General features: G+C 48.3%; 1 protein-coding gene across 6 annotated transcripts in view; it reads right to left on the minus strand.

Moving 5' to 3' along the window:
- LOC111967372 (collagen alpha-1(XXIII) chain-like) overlaps positions 1-19,685 on the minus strand; it is a 73,627-nt gene that overhangs the window by 9,555 nt on the left and 44,387 nt on the right. For 3 of the 6 annotated variants that reach the window (XM_070444734.1, XM_070444730.1, XM_023992326.2), the window contains exons 11-24: positions 17,026-17,070; positions 16,903-16,947; positions 16,722-16,790; positions 16,460-16,483; positions 12,943-12,978; positions 9,117-9,161; positions 8,834-8,914; positions 8,107-8,160; positions 7,940-8,005; positions 7,808-7,834; positions 7,661-7,720; positions 5,200-5,271; positions 5,062-5,088; positions 4,916-4,969 (exon numbers count right to left, since the gene is read on the minus strand). In XM_070444734.1, coding sequence (XP_070300835.1) covers positions 4,916-4,969; positions 5,062-5,088; positions 5,200-5,271; positions 7,661-7,720; positions 7,808-7,834; positions 7,940-8,005; positions 8,107-8,160; positions 8,834-8,914; positions 9,117-9,161; positions 12,943-12,978; positions 16,460-16,483; positions 16,722-16,790; positions 16,903-16,947; positions 17,026-17,070 — 705 coding nt within the window. The remainder of the gene's footprint in view (positions 1-4,915; positions 4,970-5,061; positions 5,089-5,199; positions 5,272-7,660; positions 7,721-7,807; positions 7,835-7,939; positions 8,006-8,106; positions 8,161-8,833; positions 8,915-9,116; positions 9,162-12,942; positions 12,979-16,459; positions 16,484-16,721; positions 16,791-16,902; positions 16,948-17,025; positions 17,071-19,685) is intronic. The other 3 variants (XM_070444731.1, XM_070444732.1, XM_070444733.1) reach the window with 3 other exon arrangements.

Here is a 19,685-nt window from a genome sequence, read left to right on the forward strand (position 1 = left end):
TAAATAAGAATGTACGCATACCACGCTGCGCCTTGGTCCGATTCATACGACGAACGTGACAGAAGAACCCACCATAAAAGGACCAAGCAGCGTGTTCAGAAGGACGTGGGACGAGATTTTGGACGGTAAAGGATCCTGGACGTGGGAGGATATATTGGCAGGAGAGGATCGCCTACCATGGAAGCAGGTGGAGATAGCGCAGGGGGAACGGTGACGATACGAGGGGACACGGTTAGCACGGAAGCCCGAGAGGCAGCCCCAATAAATATTTTTGGTGGGGCACACGAGGAGATTGGTTGGAGTCAGGTTGGAGACCTGAGCCATCTCCTCGTGCTTACCGTGGGGAGTGTGTAACTGGTCAGGCACCGTGTTATGTGTTATGCAGAGATGCGCACGGTGCCTCCAGTTCGCATTCATAGCCCGGTGCGCTCTATTCCAGCTCCTCGCATTTGCCGAGCTAGAATGGGCATCCAGCCAAGACGGATGGTGCCGGCTCAGCGCTCCTGGTCTCCAGTACACCTCCTTGGACCAGGATATCCTGCGTCGGCTCTGCATACTGTGTCTCCGGTGCGTCTGCACAGCCCAGTGCGTCCTGTGCTAGCGCCTCGCACTTGCCGGGCTCAAGTGAGCATCCAGCCAGGACGCATCTATGCTCCAGATCTTCAGTGCGCTTCCACAGTCCAGTACGTCCTGTTCCTGCTCCTCGCACTCGCCCTGAGGTGCGTGTCCCCAGCCCGGTACCACCAGTGCCGCCACCACGCATCAGACCTCCAGTGCGCCTCCGCAGTCCAGTACGTCCTGTGCCTCCTCTCCGCAATCGCCCTGAGGTGCGTGTCATCAGCCCGGTACCACCAGTACCGGCACCACGCATCATGCCTCCAGTGCGCTTCCACAGTCCAGTACAGCCTGTGCCTCTTCCCCGCACTCGCTCTGAGGTGCGTGTCCTCAGCCCGGTACCACCAGTTCCGGCACCACGCATCAGGCCTCCAGTGCGCTTCCACAGTCCAGTACGTCCTGTGCCTCTTCCCCACACTCGCCCTGAGGTGCGTGTCCTCAGCCCGGTACCACCAGTTCCAGCACCACGCATCAGGCTTCCAGTGAGCTTCCACAGTCCAGAGCTTCCAGCGACAGTTCCCAGTCCAGAGCCTCCGGCGACAGTACCCAGTCCAGAGCTTTCGGCGACAGTACCCAGTCCAGAGCTTTCGGCGACAGTACCGTCCAGAGCTTCCGGCGACAGTTCCCAGTCCAGAGCTTCCGGCGACGGGCCACAKTCTGGGGCCTCCGGCGACGGTCCCCAGTCCGGGGCCACCGGCGACGATCTCCAGTCCGGGTCCCGGGTCCCAGTCCGGGTCCCGGGTCCCAGTCCGGGGCCTCCGGCGACGGTCCCCAGTCCGGGGCCTCTGGCGACGGTCCCCGGTCGGGGGCCTCCGGCGACGATCTGCGGTCGGAGGCCTCCAGCGACGGTCCTCGGTCCGGGGCCTCCGGCGACAGTTCCCGGTCCGGGTCTCCGGCGAAGGTCCCCGGTCGGGGGCCTCCGGCGATGATCCGCAGTCCAGAGCCTTCGGCGATGATCCTCGGTCCGGTTCTACAAAGGCGGAGGGATCAGCGTAAAGAGGGAGGGCTGCGTCCAGAACCGGAGCCGCCACCGAGGGTAGATGCCCACCCGGACCCTCCCCTATAGGTTCAGGTTTGCGGCCGGGAGTCCGCACCTTTGGGGGGGGAGTACTGTTTATCGTTGTCTCTGATTGGGGATCATATTTAGGTAACCATTTTCCCTTTGGTGTTGGTGGGTTCTTGTCTATGTGTAGTTGCCTGTCAGCACTCGTTTGTATAGCTTCACGTGTCGTTTTGTTATTTTGGTTAGTTGTTCAGTGTTCATTCTTTTCATAAATAAGAATGTACGTATACCACGCTGCGCCTTGGTCCGATTCATACGACGAACGTGACATAAGCATCAAAGAACATCACCATTGAACATTCCCAGGTCATCATTGAACATTCCAATGTCAATTGAGTTGGTTGTTGATAAAGTTTTATTCAATGCCTGTGGTATACCATGTATGTCCATTCTAGTAATCCTAATTATATGGTCTGGAAATGTGTACCACCTGAACCAAAACCTGACCCTCAATTAAGACATGAATCCTTTCCGAGACAGCTCCTTAAAATACCTGGGTGTGCCTGTGTAACAGTATAGCTTCCATCCCTCTCCTCGCCCCTACCTGGGCTCGAACCAGGGACTCTCTGCACACAGACAACAGTCACCCTGGAAGCATCGTTACCCATCGTTCCACAAAAGCCACGGCTCTTGCAGAGCAAGGGGAACAACTACTTTAAAGACTCAGAGCGAGTGACGTCACCGATTGAAACGCTATTAGCGCGCACCCCGCTAACTAGCTAGCCATTTCACATCGGTTACACTTGTAGAGGCACAGTGAGACAACCGGGGTATTTGGTTGGGGCTCATTGACAACATCCAAAGGAGAAGGTGGAGATACAGTAAAGGAGAGAAAGTTGCAGAAAGGAGTAAACACTCCACATAGACAGACAGACACTCCACATAGACAGACAGACACTCCACATAGACAGTATATTTAAATTACCTCAACACTCAGAATGTTCTTTAAGCAGTCTATTGGTCAGGAGAAACTGAGATCCACGCATAGCAATATATTACTATATGCAGTAAAGTTACCTCTATGGCCACAGTCACTGTATTCACTAGCATTAGCTTGAATGCAGAGCCAGACACTATTCTATAACATTAGCATTGAGACTTCTGATACTGAATGGACCCCAAGTCTTGTTTGGATGCATACGCCACCTCAAAGCAGTGATGTTGTTACTATAGAAACAACTACTGTTTCTTCCACTTTCAGGTTCCCAGATGCCACAAATGAGTTGGTCTGAGTGAGGAAACAGCCCCCTATACCCCATACTATACACCCCTCCTATAAAAACAGACCCCTATACCCCATACTACACACCTCCTATAAACAGCCCCCTATACCCCAGACTATACACCCCTCCTATAAAAACAGACCCCTATACCCCATACTATACACCCCTCTTATAAAAACACACCCCTATACCCCACACTATACACCTCCTATAAAAACAGACCCCTATACCCCACACTCTTATTATTTGTATTATTTCATTACTTTCATTGAAGGCATAGCCACAAAGGCAAACTAGACTAGCACAGTGGTTGTCACATCACAAAGACTTCAAATACTAGAGAGGGAAAATGGGATTTGAAACACTCATGCAGGCATCATGACGACGATGAGACAGCCTACAGGAAGGAGGTCAGAGACCTGGCATGGTGGTTCCAGGACAACAACCTCTCCCTCAACGTCAGAAAGACAAAGGAGCTGATCATGGACTACAGGAAATGGAGGGCCGAACACGGCCCCATTCACATCAATGGGGCCAAAGTGGGTCGAGAGCTTCAAGTTCTTTAGTGTCCACATCACTAAGGACCTATCATGGTCCACACACATCAACACAGTCGTGAAGGGGGCATGACAACGCCCCTTCCCCCTCAGGAGGCTGAACAAATTTGGCATGAACCCTCAGATCCTCAAAAAGTTCTACATCTGCATTATTGAGAGCATCTTGACTGACTGCATCACCGCTTGGTATGGCAACTGCTTGGCATCCGACCGCAAGGCGGTACAGATGGTAGTGAGTATGGCCCAGTACATCACTGGGGCCAAGCTCCCTGACATCCAGGACCTCTATACCAGACAGTGTCAGAGGAAAGTCCTAAAAAATACTCCAGCCACCTGACTGCATCATAGACTGTTCTCTCTGCTACCGCACTGCAAGCGGTCCCGGAGCGCCAAGTCTGGAACCAAAAGGCTCCTAAACAGCTTCTACCCCCAAGTCAACAGCTAATCAAATGGCTATCCGGGCTATTTGCATTGACCCCCTTTTTTGCACACTCACTGGATCCTACCTACACACACACAAAATACACTCCAACACACACACACACGCATATTGACTCCACAAACACACACTCTCAAATATACACAATTTCCCTCTTTACATGCGCTGCTGCTACTCTGTTTATTATATATCATGACTGCCTAGTCACTTTTACCCCGACCCACATGTACATACTGTATTACCTCAATTACCTCAACTACCTCGTACCCCTGCACATTGACTCGGCACTGGTACTCCTTGTATATAGCCTCTTATTTTTTTTTATTGTGTTACCGTTTCTTAGATTTTTTTTGTTATTATTGTTTGCTAATTTAAAAAAAAGCCTTACTTTTAACTCTGCATTGTTGGAAAACAGCTCGTAAGCATGTCACGGTAAAGTCTATACCTGTTGTATTCGGCGCGAGTGACAATGATGCTGTGTATTTTGGTGGCCATATTTACAGATCATCCTAGTATATTAACAACTACAGTTCCCTACAGCACCCTAGTATTGTACTTATGGTCCTTGTGTGGTCATAGTAACCATTACTAATTAATCTCAGATCCCTACCCAATGTTTTATGGTATTAACATGCAGTGATGGAAAAAGTACACAATTGTCATACTTGAGTAAAAGTAAAGATACCTTAATATAAAATGACTAGCGAGTACTTTTGGGTGTCAGGGAAAATGTTTGGAGTAAAAAGTACATTATTTCTTTCGAGGTGAAGTAAAAGGAGTCAAAAATATGAATAGCAAAGTAAAGTACAAATTCCTCCAAAAAACTACTTAAATAGTACTTTAAATAATTTAAGTACTTTACATCCCTTCTAACACGTATTGGTTAACCCATCAACTTTAAACTGGCAATACCTAAGTCAATGATGGCAGGTGACTATACATGTACAGCAACACTGAGTATTATGTGTAATCATAGCAGGACTCTGGGCTAGAGAAGAGAAGAAAATGCTCCTCCAACCTTGTCTCCTCTGTCTCCCCGGGATCCCTTCTCACCAATCAGGCCTGGGAAACCCTGTAGAGGGAGGAACAGGTTAGTGTGTGCTGCAGGGAGTTCCCTGTGTCATAGAGTGGCAGGTCAAAGGTCAAAAACACTTCCATCCTTACATCCATTCCAGGCTCCCCGGACTTGCCCTGTCAACACACATTCATGAATGCATCAGTGCCAGCATGACTAAGACCATGAAATGCAATGACTGTAGGCCTGATATACTGAGGTTATCTGATGATGATGGCGTCACCCACCTTCTCTCCTTTTGTGCCTGGGAGACCTACCAATCCTGTGGGACCAGGGGGACCCTGAGGACCGTCCATACCCTGGAGAGGACAGACATACTGTATGTTGGACATCATCATACTGCTGGTCTTCCTCCTAATCTCATACATACACTACCGTTCAAACGTTTGGGATCACTTAGAAATGTCATTGTTTTTGAAAGAAAAGCACATTTTTTGTCCATTAAAATAACATCAAATTGATCAGAAATGCAGTGTAGACATTGTTAATGTTGTAAATGACTATTGTAGCTGGAATTGGCAGATTCTTTATGGAATATCTACATAGGCGTACAGAGGCCCATTATCGGCAACCATCACTGCTGTGTTCCAATGCCACGTTGTGTTAGCTAATCCAATTTTAGCATTTTAAAAAGGCTAATTGATCATAATAAAACCCTTTTGCAATTATGTTAGCACAGCTGAAAACTGTTGTTCTGATTAAAGAAGCAATAAAACTGGCCTTCTTTAGACTAGTTGAGTATCTGGAGCTTCAGCATTTGTGGGTTCGATTACAGGCTCAAAATGGCCAGAAACAAATAACTTTCTTCTGAAACTCATCAGTCTATTCTTGTTCTGAGAAATGAAGGCTATTCCATGCGAGAAATTGCCAAGATCCGCAAAACACCAGTCTCAACGTCAACAGTGAAGAGGCGACTCCGGGATGCTGTCCTTCTAGGCAGAGTTCCTCTGTCCAGTGTCTGTGTTCTTTTGCCCATCTTAATCTTTTCCTTTTATTGGCCAGTCTGAGATGTCTTTGTCTTTGCAACTCTGCCTAGAAGGCCAGCATCCCGGAGTCGCCTCTTCACTGTTGACGTTGAGACTGGTGTTTTGCGGCTACTATTTAATGAAGCTGCCAGTTGAGGACTTGTGAGGCGTCTGTTTCTCAAACTAGACATTCTAATGTACTTGTCCTCTTGCTCAGATGTGCACCGGGACCTCCCACTCTTTCTATTCTGGTTAGAGCCAGTTTGCGCTGTTCTGTGAAGGCAATAGTACACAGCGTTGTATGAGATCTTCAGTTTCTTGACAATTTCTCACATGGAATAGCCTTCATTTCTCAGAACAAGAATAAACTGACGAGTTTCAGAAGAAAGTTCTTTGTTTCTGGCCATTTTGAGCCTGTAATCGAACCCACAAATGCTGAAGCTCCAGATTCTCAACCAGTCAAAAGTTTGGACACACCTACTCATTCAAGTGTTTTTCTGGAAACCATGTATTTGATACCATTTCACTGAGTCCACTCCAGTCATTACCACAAGCCCGTTTTCCCCAATTAAGGTACCACCAACCTCCTGTGATATATATATATATTTATACACACAAAAGTATGTGGCCACACCCGTGGCTGACAGGTGTAAAAAATCGAGCACAGAGCCATGCAATCTACAAACATTGGCAGTAGAATGGCCTTACTGAAGAGCTCAGTGACTTTCAATGTGGCACTGTCGTAGGATGTCACCTTTCCAACAAGTCAGTTTGTAAAATCTCTGCCCTGCTAGAGCTGCCCTGGTCAACTGTAAGTGCTGTTATTGTGAAATGGAAACATTTAGGACCCACACAAGCTCACAGAACAGAGACCGCCGAGTGCTGAAGCACGTAGCGCGTAAAAAGCGGCTGTCCTTGATTGCAACACTTACTACCGAGTTCCAAACTGCCTCTGGAAGCAACGTCAGCACAATAACTGTTCGTTGGGAGCTTCATTAAATGGGATTCCCTGGCCGAGCAGCCGCTCACAAGCCTAAGATCACCATACTCAATGCCAAGCATCGGCTGGGGTGGTGTAAAGCTCTCCACCATTGGACTCTGGAGCAGTGGAAACGCGTTCCCTGGAGTGATGAATCACGCTTTACCGGCAGTCCGAAAGACAAATCTGGGTTTGGCGGGTGCCAGGAGAACGCTACCTGTCCGAATGCATCGCCCAACATCAGTGCCCGACCTCACTAATGCTGTTGTGGCTGAATGGAAGCAAGTCCCTGCAGCAATGTTCCAACATCTAGTGGAAAGCCTTCCCAGAAGAGTGGAGGCTGGTATAGCAGCAAAGGGGGGGACCAACTCCATAGTAATGCCCATGACTTTGGAATGAGATTTTCGACGAGCAGGTTTCCACATACTTTTGGTCATGTAGTGTATATTATCATTATTATTGTTATTTATTTTTTGGGATGTCATTTCTTTGTTAAAAAGACTAAAATCAATCTGTTTCCAAGTATTCCCACTAATAAAAAAAGATCACTGATGGTGTCTCAATGTAATCAACATATGCAATGATAGTTCTTTTCAAAACTCCCCTCTTTTTGGGCTAGTCGTGGTCAATTTGCAGTGTCCCAATTATCATAATTATGTTCCGGCCCCCCGACCATCCGCTCCGATTAAAAAGCTGCCCGCGGCTGAATCTAGTTGTCTACCCCCGGTCTACAGTATCACTCACCCTCAGTCCAGCAGGTCCAATGTCTCCCTTTTCCCCTTCAGCTCTGTCTCCAGGCTCTCCCTGCATGGGAACACATGATTCTCACTCTACACTCCAGAGCAGCTTCAGAATACAGACATTACTGGAACTCTGGAGCTCTAATCTTACCTTAGGGCCAGGCATTCCATGGTGACCCTGGAAGACACAGAGGTCATATCAGTGCTATGTATCTGAAGGGATTCAGCCGCATCATGTATATTGGGGAACAGGGGGGTGAAGCTGTTATATTCTAACACTCACCATGTACCCTGGAGGTCCGGGGAGTCCTGGGGGGCCGGGAGGGCCCGGCTGAGAAATCATCTGAACCTGAACAGAACACAATCAAGATGATCATATCAATGTCATCCCACTGTCTGTCTGAAGCAGTGTTAAAACCAATGCCCTGTGGGCCAACTTGTTTCTCTTACCAGGTTATCTTCCAGCCTGGAGTCTCCCATCTCTCCCTTCTGTCCGTCTATTCCCTGAGACACAGACAGACAGGGGGATTTAACATCTTCTTACAGCACTCAACAGGTCGTGCCACTCAACTGTCTGTCTATCAGTTTCAGTGTATGACTAGTCTATCTCTACTAACCGCTGGCCTAGAGACTCAGTGTATGATTCTAGTCTATCTATACTAACCACTGGCCTAGAGACTCAGTGTATGATTCTAGTCTATCTATACTAACCACTAGCCTGAGACTCAGTGTATGATTCTATTCTATACTCTATAACCCACTGGCCAAGAGAGACTCAGTGTATGATTCTAGTCTATCTATACTAACCACTGGCCTAGAGACTCAGTGTATGATTCTAGTCTATCTATACTAACTACTGGCCAAAGAGACTCAGTGTATGATTCTCGTCTATCTATACTAACCACTGGCCTAGAGACTCAGTGTATGATTCTAGTCTATCTATACTAACCACTGGCCTAGAGACTCAGGTGTATGATTCTAGTCTATCTATACTAACTACTGGCCAAGAGAGACTCAGTGTATGATCTATCTATCTATAATAACCACTGGCCAAGAGAGACTCAGTGTATGATTCTAGTCTATCTATACTAACCACTGGCCCAGAGAGACACGTCAGTGTATGATTCTAGTCTATCAATACTTACCACTGGCCTAGAGACTCAGTGTATCTACTTACCCCTGGCCCAGAGAGACCCATCTCTCCTTTCTCTCCTTTCTCTCCGATTGAGCCTGTCTCCCCCATATCTCCCTTCGGACCCTAACAGGAGAGGAGGGTAGAGTTCAAAGGTGAGGGTAGCTTTAATTAACTATGTTCATGATCATCCCAGATAAAAAAAAATGCATTAAATACATCATGTACTGAATGACTGTTCTGTTCAGCAAACATTGAATGATATGCTGATTTAATGGGATTGTGGGATATTCAAAATGTTGACTGGACATTAGTGTGACTACCATACCTTCTCCCCATCCAGTCCAGATGGTCCAGGCAAGCCTAGCTCTCCCTGGAGTAGGGAGGAAAATAACTTAACTCATCCTCAAGAGTCTTCATTGATTTCCAGTGATTAAAACTACAATGCATAGCATTTTACCCCCCTCTTTTCCTTCAGAACAGCCTCAATTCGTCAGGACATGGACTCTACAAGGTGTCAAAAGCATTCCACAGGGATACTGGCCCATGTTGATCACAATGCTTCCCACGGTTGTGTCAAGTTGGTTGGATGTCCTTTTAGTGGTGGACCATTCTTGATACATACAGGAAACTGTTGAGTGTGAAAAACCCACCAGTATTGCAGTTCTTGACTCAAACTGGTGCGCCTGGCACCTACTACCATACCCCGTTCAAAGGCAAATATTTTGTCTTGCCTATTCACCCTCTGAATGGCACACATACACAATCCTTCATCTACACTGATTGAAGTGGATGTAACAAGTGACATCAATAAGGGACTATAGCTTTCACCTGGTCAGTCTTTGTTATGGAAATAATGTTTAATAAACTCAGTATATATTGATAGAATGTATTGTAGCAGGCTCAAGGGTGTGGGGTTTCCACGTCACCAAGTTCAATAACAAAACATGCACCAGTAGCACAACTAGAATACAAATGGGGAGTTTATTAGGGATTTTTGTACACTGGGGAATAAGGGGGAATTMACCAATTACTTCACAGTCCACAAGCCGTTCTCCATTCTGTTCTCCATCCCTCAGCTCCTGCTTCTGGGCTTGGCTAAGCTGCTCCCCCATTGGCACCTCCGCCGGCTCGGTCTCTGTGGTAGCCTTCTTCGGGGAAATAGAGTACATCACGTGCATTCCATTTCTTTAGCAAATTCACATGGTAAAGCTGGGTCAGAGGCCTACATCCCGGCTGTCTGATCCTGTAGTTAACTTCACCCACCTTCTCAATGACTTCGTATGGCCCGTTCCATCAGGCCAAAAGCTTACATTCTGAGGTGGGGACCAACATCAACACTTTGTCTCCTGGATGAAAGTAACTTTGTTGTAACCCTCTGTTGTACACCCGCGCTTGGGCCTCCTGGGCCTCCAGCATGTGTTCCCGTACCAGGGGCCACAGGGTTGCCATCCGATCTCTCATGTCACCTATGTGCTCCACCAAGGTTCGGCGGGGCAATGGTTGCGGTTCCCAAGCTTCTTTAGCCACGTCCAGCAGTTCTCGGGGTTGGCTCCCGTACAGGAGTTCGAAGGGAGAGAATCCTGTTGAAGCTTGGGGCACTTCTCGGATCGAGAACATCAGGTAGGATAGCAGCTGGTCCCAATTCTTTCCGTCAGCCTCCATCACCTTCTATATCATCTGCTTCAGGGTTCGATTGAATCTTTCCATCAACCCATTGGTCTGAGGGTGATACACTGAGGTGTGCAACTGGATTATTTTCATTAGCTTGCATAGATCCTTCATGATTTGTGACATGAACGGGGTGCCCTGGTTGGTCAATATCTCGTCGGGGATGCCTACTCGGGAGAACAGCATGACCAACTCATGTGCGATTCCCTTGGTGGCCATGGTGCGCATGGTAATGGCTTCCGGGTACCTGGTGGCATAATCCAGAATCACTAGTGCCCTCGGTTGCTCTTGGGTAGAGGTCCCACCAGGTCCATTGCGATCCTGCTGAAAGGGACTGAAATAATAGGGAGGGGAATTAAGGGACTGTGAAAACGTGGTTTTGCTGGCACTCCGGGCAACTGCGGCAGTATTCTTCCACTGCTCTCTTCCCCCCTGGCCAATAAAATCGTGCCTTGATCCTGTCTAAGGTCTTCTCCACCCCTAGGTGAGCCCCAAGAAGGTGGGAGTGCGCCAACTGCAGGACAGACATGCAAAGGGACGGGGCACCGACAACAACTCCGGACATTCGTCATTCTTCTTCACGACCTGATATAGCAACTTCTTCTTCATAGAAAAATGGAGGTAGGTTATTTGACTTACCCCTCCACTGGCTTTCCGTCTACCGCGGTCACCTGCTGGAGAGCGCTGGCCAAGTTGGGATCCTGCAGTTGGGCAGTGCCGAACCGGCCCGCTAGAGAGGCGAGCTCTGGCGCCACTTCATGGTCCATTGGGAACATGTCTTCCAGACTCGCCACCTCTCCCTGCAGTCTGGCTTCAGAGTCCCCCTCTGAGAGGGGTTTGGTTGATGCCTGGGGGTTCACATCCTGGAATCCACACATCCGGTCATTCCGCTTTCTGGCGTCCCTCCCACCTCTCCGGCTTCCTACTCCCTTCTGGTTCCCTCGGTTCCCCACGTCTCCAGACATACTGGTCCACAGTTGGCGGACATTCGGGAAATCCCTCCCGATAAGGACCAGCACAGGCAGGTTTGGGACGACTCCCACTGGTCCCGTGTGTTGTCCCTTTGTGGTGTGTAAGTGGAGGAGTGTGGTAGGGTAGTCCTTGGTCTCACCGTGTATGCACGTGATGGCCACGGTCTCTGCCAGGTTTGGGGACTGGGCGACGTCAGGTCGAATCACCATACTCCCAGATTCCACAAGTGCCGTGGTGTCCTTTCCATTGGCTCTTACTGGGGTGACAGGGGAAGGACCACTCTCCCTAGTCCAGCATGCCATCAGCAAGCCGCAGGGCCGCCCGTTGGCTACCTCACTGGTTGAGGCCGAAGGCATTGGGACGTCGCAGCTTGAACAGTTCCAGGCGATGTGTCCCGGCTCGCCACACTCATAGCATATCCTGCTGTCCAAGAAGGGGCGTCATCTCACGGAGCTGGCTGTTGTTGTTCCCCCATCCGTGGCTGGTATCCCGGCGTGGTACTCCATCCTTTTTCGCTCCTTCGGGCGAATGGAGGGTTCCTCCTTCCGTGCTTGTCCACTGTGCAGGACCTCCAAAGCCACCTGTTGTCCTTCCACCAGTTGATCTGTGCTCTGGAGGTTAGCTTGGCTGGCTAACTTTTTAGCTTCGAATGGGAGAGAGTGTATACATTTTTCTATGACCACTTTCTTGATGGTTGTGAGCGTCAGGGGCTCAGCAGTTAGCCAGCCTAATCAGACCATGCATTTGTGATCGGTGGGATGCTGTAAGATCATATGTCCAATCATGGAATCTTTATGCCCTGCTAATCAGGGTGTAACCTCGTAATGCATCGCCTGGTCAACCGTCAGATCCTGATAGGTCTTCTGTGCCGCGCTTGACAGGAAGGGTGCTAACAGGCTGGCCCATTGCTCATGGTGCCATTTCTCCCTAGCCGCCGTCCTCTTGAAGGCATGCCTCAATGTCGTCAGCCTCTGTCAGCTTCAGTATAAACCTACTGGGTTTGGGACAAGAGAATTCTGCGCCTGCCAGCCTGGGCAGCTGTCAGCTGTCAACGTTCTCGTTGTCCATTCCGTTCTCCAGGGGTATTCCTAAAACTCGGGTCCTCAGCCAATCCAGTTCGGTACACTAGGGGGGTAATCCGACAGTCCAAGTCACAACGGGTAATCTCATAGATATTGTCCTCTCTTCTCCCACTCTTCATAACGCATGTTCTTCTCTCCTTTCTCTGCCTCTTTGTGCAGGCTACTTCCTCTTTTATCCCCAAGCACTCCCTGGCTTAATGTTTCACACACAGCCTTGCCTCGTTGGGGCAGGAAGTCCATATAAGGCTAGGGGGTGGAGCCAGTGCGCTGCAAGATATCACCCCTCAATAACCACTCCCCTCACCTCTCCCTGCCGTCTGCCACAGTATATTGATAGAATGGATATTGATAGAATGGATATTGATAGAATGGATTATAGAAACTAATAGAAGAGATGGCATGTGTATAGTTAGATAAATAAGACCTTACCTTTCCACCTGGGGACCCTGGTAATCCTGGTGGGCCCTAGAAAGGGACAGACGGAGAGAGTGAGAAAAAGATAGAGAGAGAGAGAAAGATAGAGAGAGAGAGGTTACACAAAATACAAAGCATCAGTTCAATAACATTTGTCACAGCGTTCAGCAAAAACAGGAACATTGTGGATGGATGGTGGATTTCACAATACGACCCTGTCAGTAAACAAATAGATCATTATTTTCCTCTCTCTGTTTGCTGATGAGGACCAGCTTCGTTATGGATGCTTTGATGCAAATCGGCCTTAAAATGTCCGTATTCAGGCAGGGCATGCAGTTGGCAAAACACAATACCCTGGCATTGTATCACACAACATGGTTGGTATAATTAACCCCGGGGTTAGGACAGTTGAACTCTCAGAGAAGGACTTTGGAGGCTTGGGCAAATAATAGGGAATATATTAATCAACCAATCAAATGTACAAAAAAAGGATCCAAACATTTCAAAGGTCCCTGTATACATGGCACTCAAGGGTACTGAAAGCACCTCCTTCTTCAAACAGCTAGGCTGCCCACGACAGCTGAAACAGACCAGTACCTACACAATTGCTTTGCCCTAGTTTTTGTCAAGCCTGTGGCCGAGACTGCCAAATATCAGCACCACCAGCTAGCACCTACACCTGAGGCTGTCCAAGCGTGCCACGAGGGGTTGGTATTTAAGCAGCTTCTCGGCAAAGGCCTGCTCCATGTATCCGTCAAATGAGCCCCTCCCCCTGGCCTCCCCCTCAACAACAATATCTGGCATATTGGGCACACAGGAAAACACAGCATCATCAACATCAAACCAGGTCATGCTCTCGCATTGTACAAATCATTGTATGAACAGCAGCCTTTCCCAACATTGGCAATGGACTCCATTACATTTGACTCATGTAGAATACAAAATGGGTCATGGTTTGTAGAGTACCTGAGTACCAGAGTGCTAGATTATATTTTATTGGTAGAACTTGCAGCCTCGCCTTAATATTAAAGGTGAGAATATCCTCGCCAATGGCAGCATTCTGGCACATGGAATGGGAGAAAGAGTGGTCAGCACAGTCCAGAGCAACGAGCTTCCCCTGGAGCCTCAGGCCGGTCCAGTGTTGCTATAGCTGCATCCGTCTGATACCAAGGAGTGTTGTCCTGGATGTAGGATGAGATGTTCCATCGTGGGTGACAGAAGCCTCCACAACAACACCGCAATCTGGCACAACTGCATCAGAGGCAGTCACTGGTTGAGTTTGCATATCAGTCCATGTCCACCTGACCTTCACTCCAGTCCTGTTGACCAGTCGTTGAGGTCCGGCCAGTCTGACTAGACTCCAAAACCCGCAGCATGAATGTCCAATTTTCCATTGGCCTTCCTCCTGAAGCCCAGGAGGTTGTCCTCAGTGTCCTTAGTAATCATTATACTAATTGAAGCACTAACACACAGCCATGATATTGACTTAGCTTTGGATGTAGGGAAACAAAGCACTGACCTGGAAAGACACACACACACACACACACACACACACACACACACACACACACACACACACACACACACACACACACACACACACACACACACACACAACAACACAACACACCAAATACCTCCACCACCACCCACCAGCAGTAAACCTAAAACAACCCCATACACGTCGCAGTAGACCTAGCCAGCACTATTAGCATCCATAGCATCCTAACCTCTCCTCACCACAGACTTTAATGGGGCAGGATGGAGTAACTCACTCAGGGCAGGAGAATGGAAACGCTGGACTCAGACTGACATTCTCTCAATGCAGCATGGATGGTTTCCTGGGTAAGGGCTGAGACGGCTGACCCCAGGGCTGGGGCTAATGCATGGTTCTATTTCTGGATTCTGGATTAAGGATGTGGAGCCCATGGTCCTTCCTGTGGCGGTTAGAGATGAGCGACAGGTCGGTTCCATCATGCCCCCTGGTCCCCTCCGCCACAAAGCAGCGGTTGTGTGTACTCTCTGGAGCACGGCGTGGTCTTGAAGCAATAAAAGATGGAAATCATATTCATTCCCAGAGGTGTATAATACATGCTGATTCTCCCTCTCTACCAGGTTTAAGTTCTGTGCTCCACCAAAACCATGGCAACGGAAAAGATTTACGAACAACTATTGTTTCAAGTTGCTCCATCTTCTGAAACGACAGCCACCCACACTGATCATTTGAAAGCCGTAAAAATAAATGAATAAATTCTGAAGAGCCACACAATGTTTACTACCAAGTTCATCACTTAAATATTACAGCGGATGGAATCTTTATGGTGAAATGATTAACAACTGATTTGGGTTGGGACAGAGTTCACCTTCCCAAGGTTGGACTCTCCAAACCTTATTAAGAGAGAGCATGTAAACTGAGGTAGATAGGTTTCAGAGCACTGATCAGATCTCAGGTCCATGTTGTGACCAGCTCATCTGTATGGGCCTACTCTAGACCTGGTCTCCAGGGACCCATGTGTATAGTGGTTTTTAATCAGAACCACATGCCATTGAAGAGATAGGGATCTGATATTAGCATGTAGCATGGGGCCCTGCATGACGGAGTGAAAGGCCTCTCTGTATGAAGAGGAGAGCTTTGTGTCTAGAATGTGAAATGAGTTACAAGACCCCCCTGCCCCCTTCTCTCTTTACTATGTGTCCTGACTGGGTTGAGCAATAACATGTAAACAGGGTATTATATCATTCAAATTTCAACCCAACCAACATCACAGATCAAACCACCACATACCAGGGTTCATTTCAAGCCGCATATCCTATGAGGCAACAATAGCACAATGCAATGAAGGATGTTTTGATTCTGCATGATTAAAAACGTCACTTCGGGCTATGTAAAATCAGATATTGTGTTGGAGCTGGAAGGTATTTATGGTGGCTTAGTGTTGCGTCCTGTACAGATGTAGGATCTTAATGTGATCACCCTACCTCCAGGAGAACTTTACTGCCATGCAGGAAATGTTAAACTCATAGTGTATTTGAGGACTAAAAAGGCTTCTAAAGTTTGTAATTTACACTTTGAAATTTCAAACTTGACTTTCCCTTACGAAAAATGTATCAACCCCTAAACAAATGTCCATGAATTATAATCCCCATTTCCTGTTGCTGCATAATAATGTTCCTGCTGTAGCAAACTGGCTCAAATTAAGATCATACATCATGAGCTGATAGTGGATGGTAGTGGGAGACTTTGGTTACATGTATCGGGTTAATAGAGGGAGTTAGTTGTGGTGACAGAGTAATGACATTAATATGTCTGATGAAACAAACAGGGGATATTCACACTGGTCTAAGAAGTTACAGGTGTACACTCGTGTGTGTGTGTGTGTGTGTGTGTGTGTGTGTGTGTGTGTGTGTGTTTGTGTGCACGTGTAATGTATGTGTGTGGGGGCACACTCACTTGTATGAGTGTATATGCCTATGTCTAAGTATCAGTCACAGATGACAACATCTACAACACCATGCAGTGACAGTGGATTACCCTGACACTGATGGTCTGGATGGCCTGTCAGGGAGGAACAGCAGCATGTTAAGTCTGTCTGAATATACTCCTGGAGTAGAGTTCCAAAATTAAACTTTCCCAGAATTCACAGGGCTTCCAGAAATCCTTCCAACTGTGATTTTCGGAAAACCAGGGAATGTTGGGAATGCTAACTGAATTTTGCAAGCCTATCTAGGAGAGTCTATGGACCTTCAAATACACACCAGGTATATTGTCTACATCTCTGACTGGGAGGACTCACCTGGAAGGCTTCTAGCAGCTTCCCATTGAAGTCAGTAGAGCCTGGAACCCCTTTCTCACCAGGGTAACCCTGAGAGGAGAGGAACAAAGAGAGGGGAGACTTCGAAGCATACAATAATAACATGAGAAGTTAGGTGACAGTTAACTGATCTTTGGTGGGTTAATAGGCTGTGTATATCTACCATGTCTCCCAGGGCTCCTTGCTCTCCGATATCTCCTTTGTCTCCCTACAAAATACACACAAACCCAAATGTATTGTCTGTGTCCACAAGAAACAATCTTTATTATATCTAGAGGTCTCATACCTTAAACCCAGGGAGTCCGTCCATGCCCCTCTCACCAGCCTGGCCCTGTTCACACAGAGGACAGAGGCATAGGGGCTAGAAAGCCACTTCACAATAAGAGATGTGACTATATCCTAAACTGTAGGAGGATTGCCTGTTATAGTCAACTCGTTCTGTAGTGGTATAATGTCAGCTGAAAGGGGTAGTGGTGAAGGACAACACCAGAGGAACTGAGAGGGATAAACACCATAGAACAGGCCTGTAGTAGACATGTGTTACAGGCTGTAGAGAGGCCAGACCTGTCCAGTAGGCCTTCATCTATCCCTTGCTACATTCTGAGCTGGAGTAGAGCAGTTTGTTCCCGATAACAACTTCAGTAACCACAAACATCAGCTCGCTTCGACTCACTGCCAGACAGCTATGTGTCCCAGGAGTGTGTTCACACACACTTCATGTTGCGCCCTGTAGCTGATAGAGAGGCCAAGTGGCCGGCAGCTGGGGTTTCTGCAGTATTAAAATACCCTATGACATCACTGGGCCAGGGGAGAAGGGTTAGGACTGGCTAGAGGCTGGCAGGACATCGGACCAGAGAGAAGAGAGAGATGGTGAGAGAAAAATAGGGAGAGATGAAGGGAGTACAAATGAGAGAGAAAGCTATGTGTTTGATGTATTTCTGAAGAATCATGCTGCCCACCCAAGACATGTTAAGAGCGATAAACTCCAGACAGAAACAAGTGAAGAAGGAGGAATGAAAGAGAGAGAGATATGAGAGGCAGGGACGGCCAGAAAGAGAGAGAGATATGAGAGGCAGGGACGGCCAGAAAGAGAGAGAGATATGAGAGGCAGGGACAGCCAATGAGAAGAGGCAAGGGACGGCAGAAAGAAGAGAGAATATGAGAGGCCAGGGACGGCCAGAAAGAGAGAGAGATATGAGAGGCAGGGATCGGCCAGAAAGAGAGAGAGATATGAAAGAGGCAGGGATGGCCAAAAGAGAGAGAGATATGAGAGGCAAGGGACGGCCAGAAAGAGAGAGAGATATGAGAGGCAGGGACGGCCAGAAAGAGAGAGATATGAGAGGCAGGGACGCCAGAAAGAGAGAGAGATATGAGAGGCAGGGACGGCCAAAGAGAGAGAGATATGAGAGGCAGGGACAGCCAGAAAGAGAGAGAGATATGAGAGGCAGGGAAGCCGAAAGAGAGAGAAGATAATGAGTGCAGGGACGGCCAGAAAGAGAGTGAGATATGAGATGCAGGACAGCCGGAAAGAAGGAGAGATATGAGATGCAGGGACGGCCGGAAAGAGAGAGAGATATGAAGAGGCAGGGGACGGCCAGAAAGAGAGAGAGATATGAGAGGCAGGGACGGCCAGAAAAGAGAGAGAGAATATGAAGAGGCAGGGACAGCCAGAAAGAGAGAGAGATATGAGAGGCAGGGACAGCGGAAAGAGAGAGAGATATGAGATGCAGGGACGGCCAGAAAGAGAGTGAGATATGAGAGGCAGGGAGGCCAGAAAGAGAGAGAGATATGAGAGGCAGGGACGGCCAGAAAGAGAGAGAGATATGAGAGGCAGGACAGCCAGAAAGAGAGAGAGATATGAGAGGCAGGGACAGCCGAAAGAGAAGAGATATGAGATGCAGGGACGGCAGAAAGAGAGTGAGAAATGAGATGCAGGGACGGCCAGAAAGAGAGAGAGATATGAGAGGCAGGGACAGCCAGAAAGAGAGAGAGATATGAGAGGCAGGGACAGCTAGAAAGAGAGAGAGATATGAGAGGCAGGGACAGCCGGAAAGAGAGAGAGATATGAGAGGCAGGGACGGCCAGAAAGAGAGAGAGATATGAGAGGCAGGGACGGCCAGAAAGAGAGAGATATGAGAGGCAGGGACAGCCGGAAAGAGAGAGAGATATGAGATGCAGGGAGGCCAGAAAGAGAGAGAGATATAGAGGCAGGGACGAGCCGGAAAGAGAGAGAGATATGAGATGCAGGGACGGCCGGAAAGAAGAGAGAGATAGAAGGGCAGGGACAGCTAGAAAGAGAGAGAGATATGAGAGGCAGGGACACCGAAAGAAGAGAAGCATATGAGAGGCAGGGACGGCCAGAAAGAGAGAGAGATATGAAGGGCAGGGAACGGCCAGAAAGAGAGAGATATGAGAGGCAGGACGGCCGGAAAGAGAGAGAGATATGAGAGGCAGGGACGGCCAGAAAGAGAGAGAGATATGAGAGGCAGGGACGGCCAGAAAGAGAGAGATATGAGAGGGCAGGGACGGCCAGAAAGAGAGAGAGATATGAGAGGCAGGGAAGACAGAAAGAAGAGAGAAATATGAGAGGGCAGGACAGACAGAAAGAGAGAGAAATATGAGAGGCAGGGACGGCCAGAAAGAGAGAGAGATATATCAGAGGCAGGGACGGCCAGAAAGAGAGAGAGATAATGAGAAGGCAGGGACGGCCAGAAAGAGAGAGAGATATGAGAGGCAGGGACACGACAGAAAGAGAGAAAGATATATCAGAGCAGGGACAGGCAGAAGAGAGAGAGATATGAAGACAGGGACGCCAGAAAGAGAGAGAGATATGGAGGCAGGGACAGACCACGAAAGAGAGAGAATATGAGAGGCAGGGACGGCCAGAAAGAGAGAGAGATATATCAGAGGCAGGGACGGCCAGAAAGAGAGAGAGATATAGAGAGA

Source organism: Salvelinus sp. IW2-2015, linkage group LG8 (assembly GCF_002910315.2).
Source record: "Salvelinus sp. IW2-2015 linkage group LG8, ASM291031v2, whole genome shotgun sequence".
Classification (NCBI taxonomy): Eukaryota; Metazoa; Chordata; class Actinopteri; order Salmoniformes; family Salmonidae; genus Salvelinus; species Salvelinus sp. IW2-2015.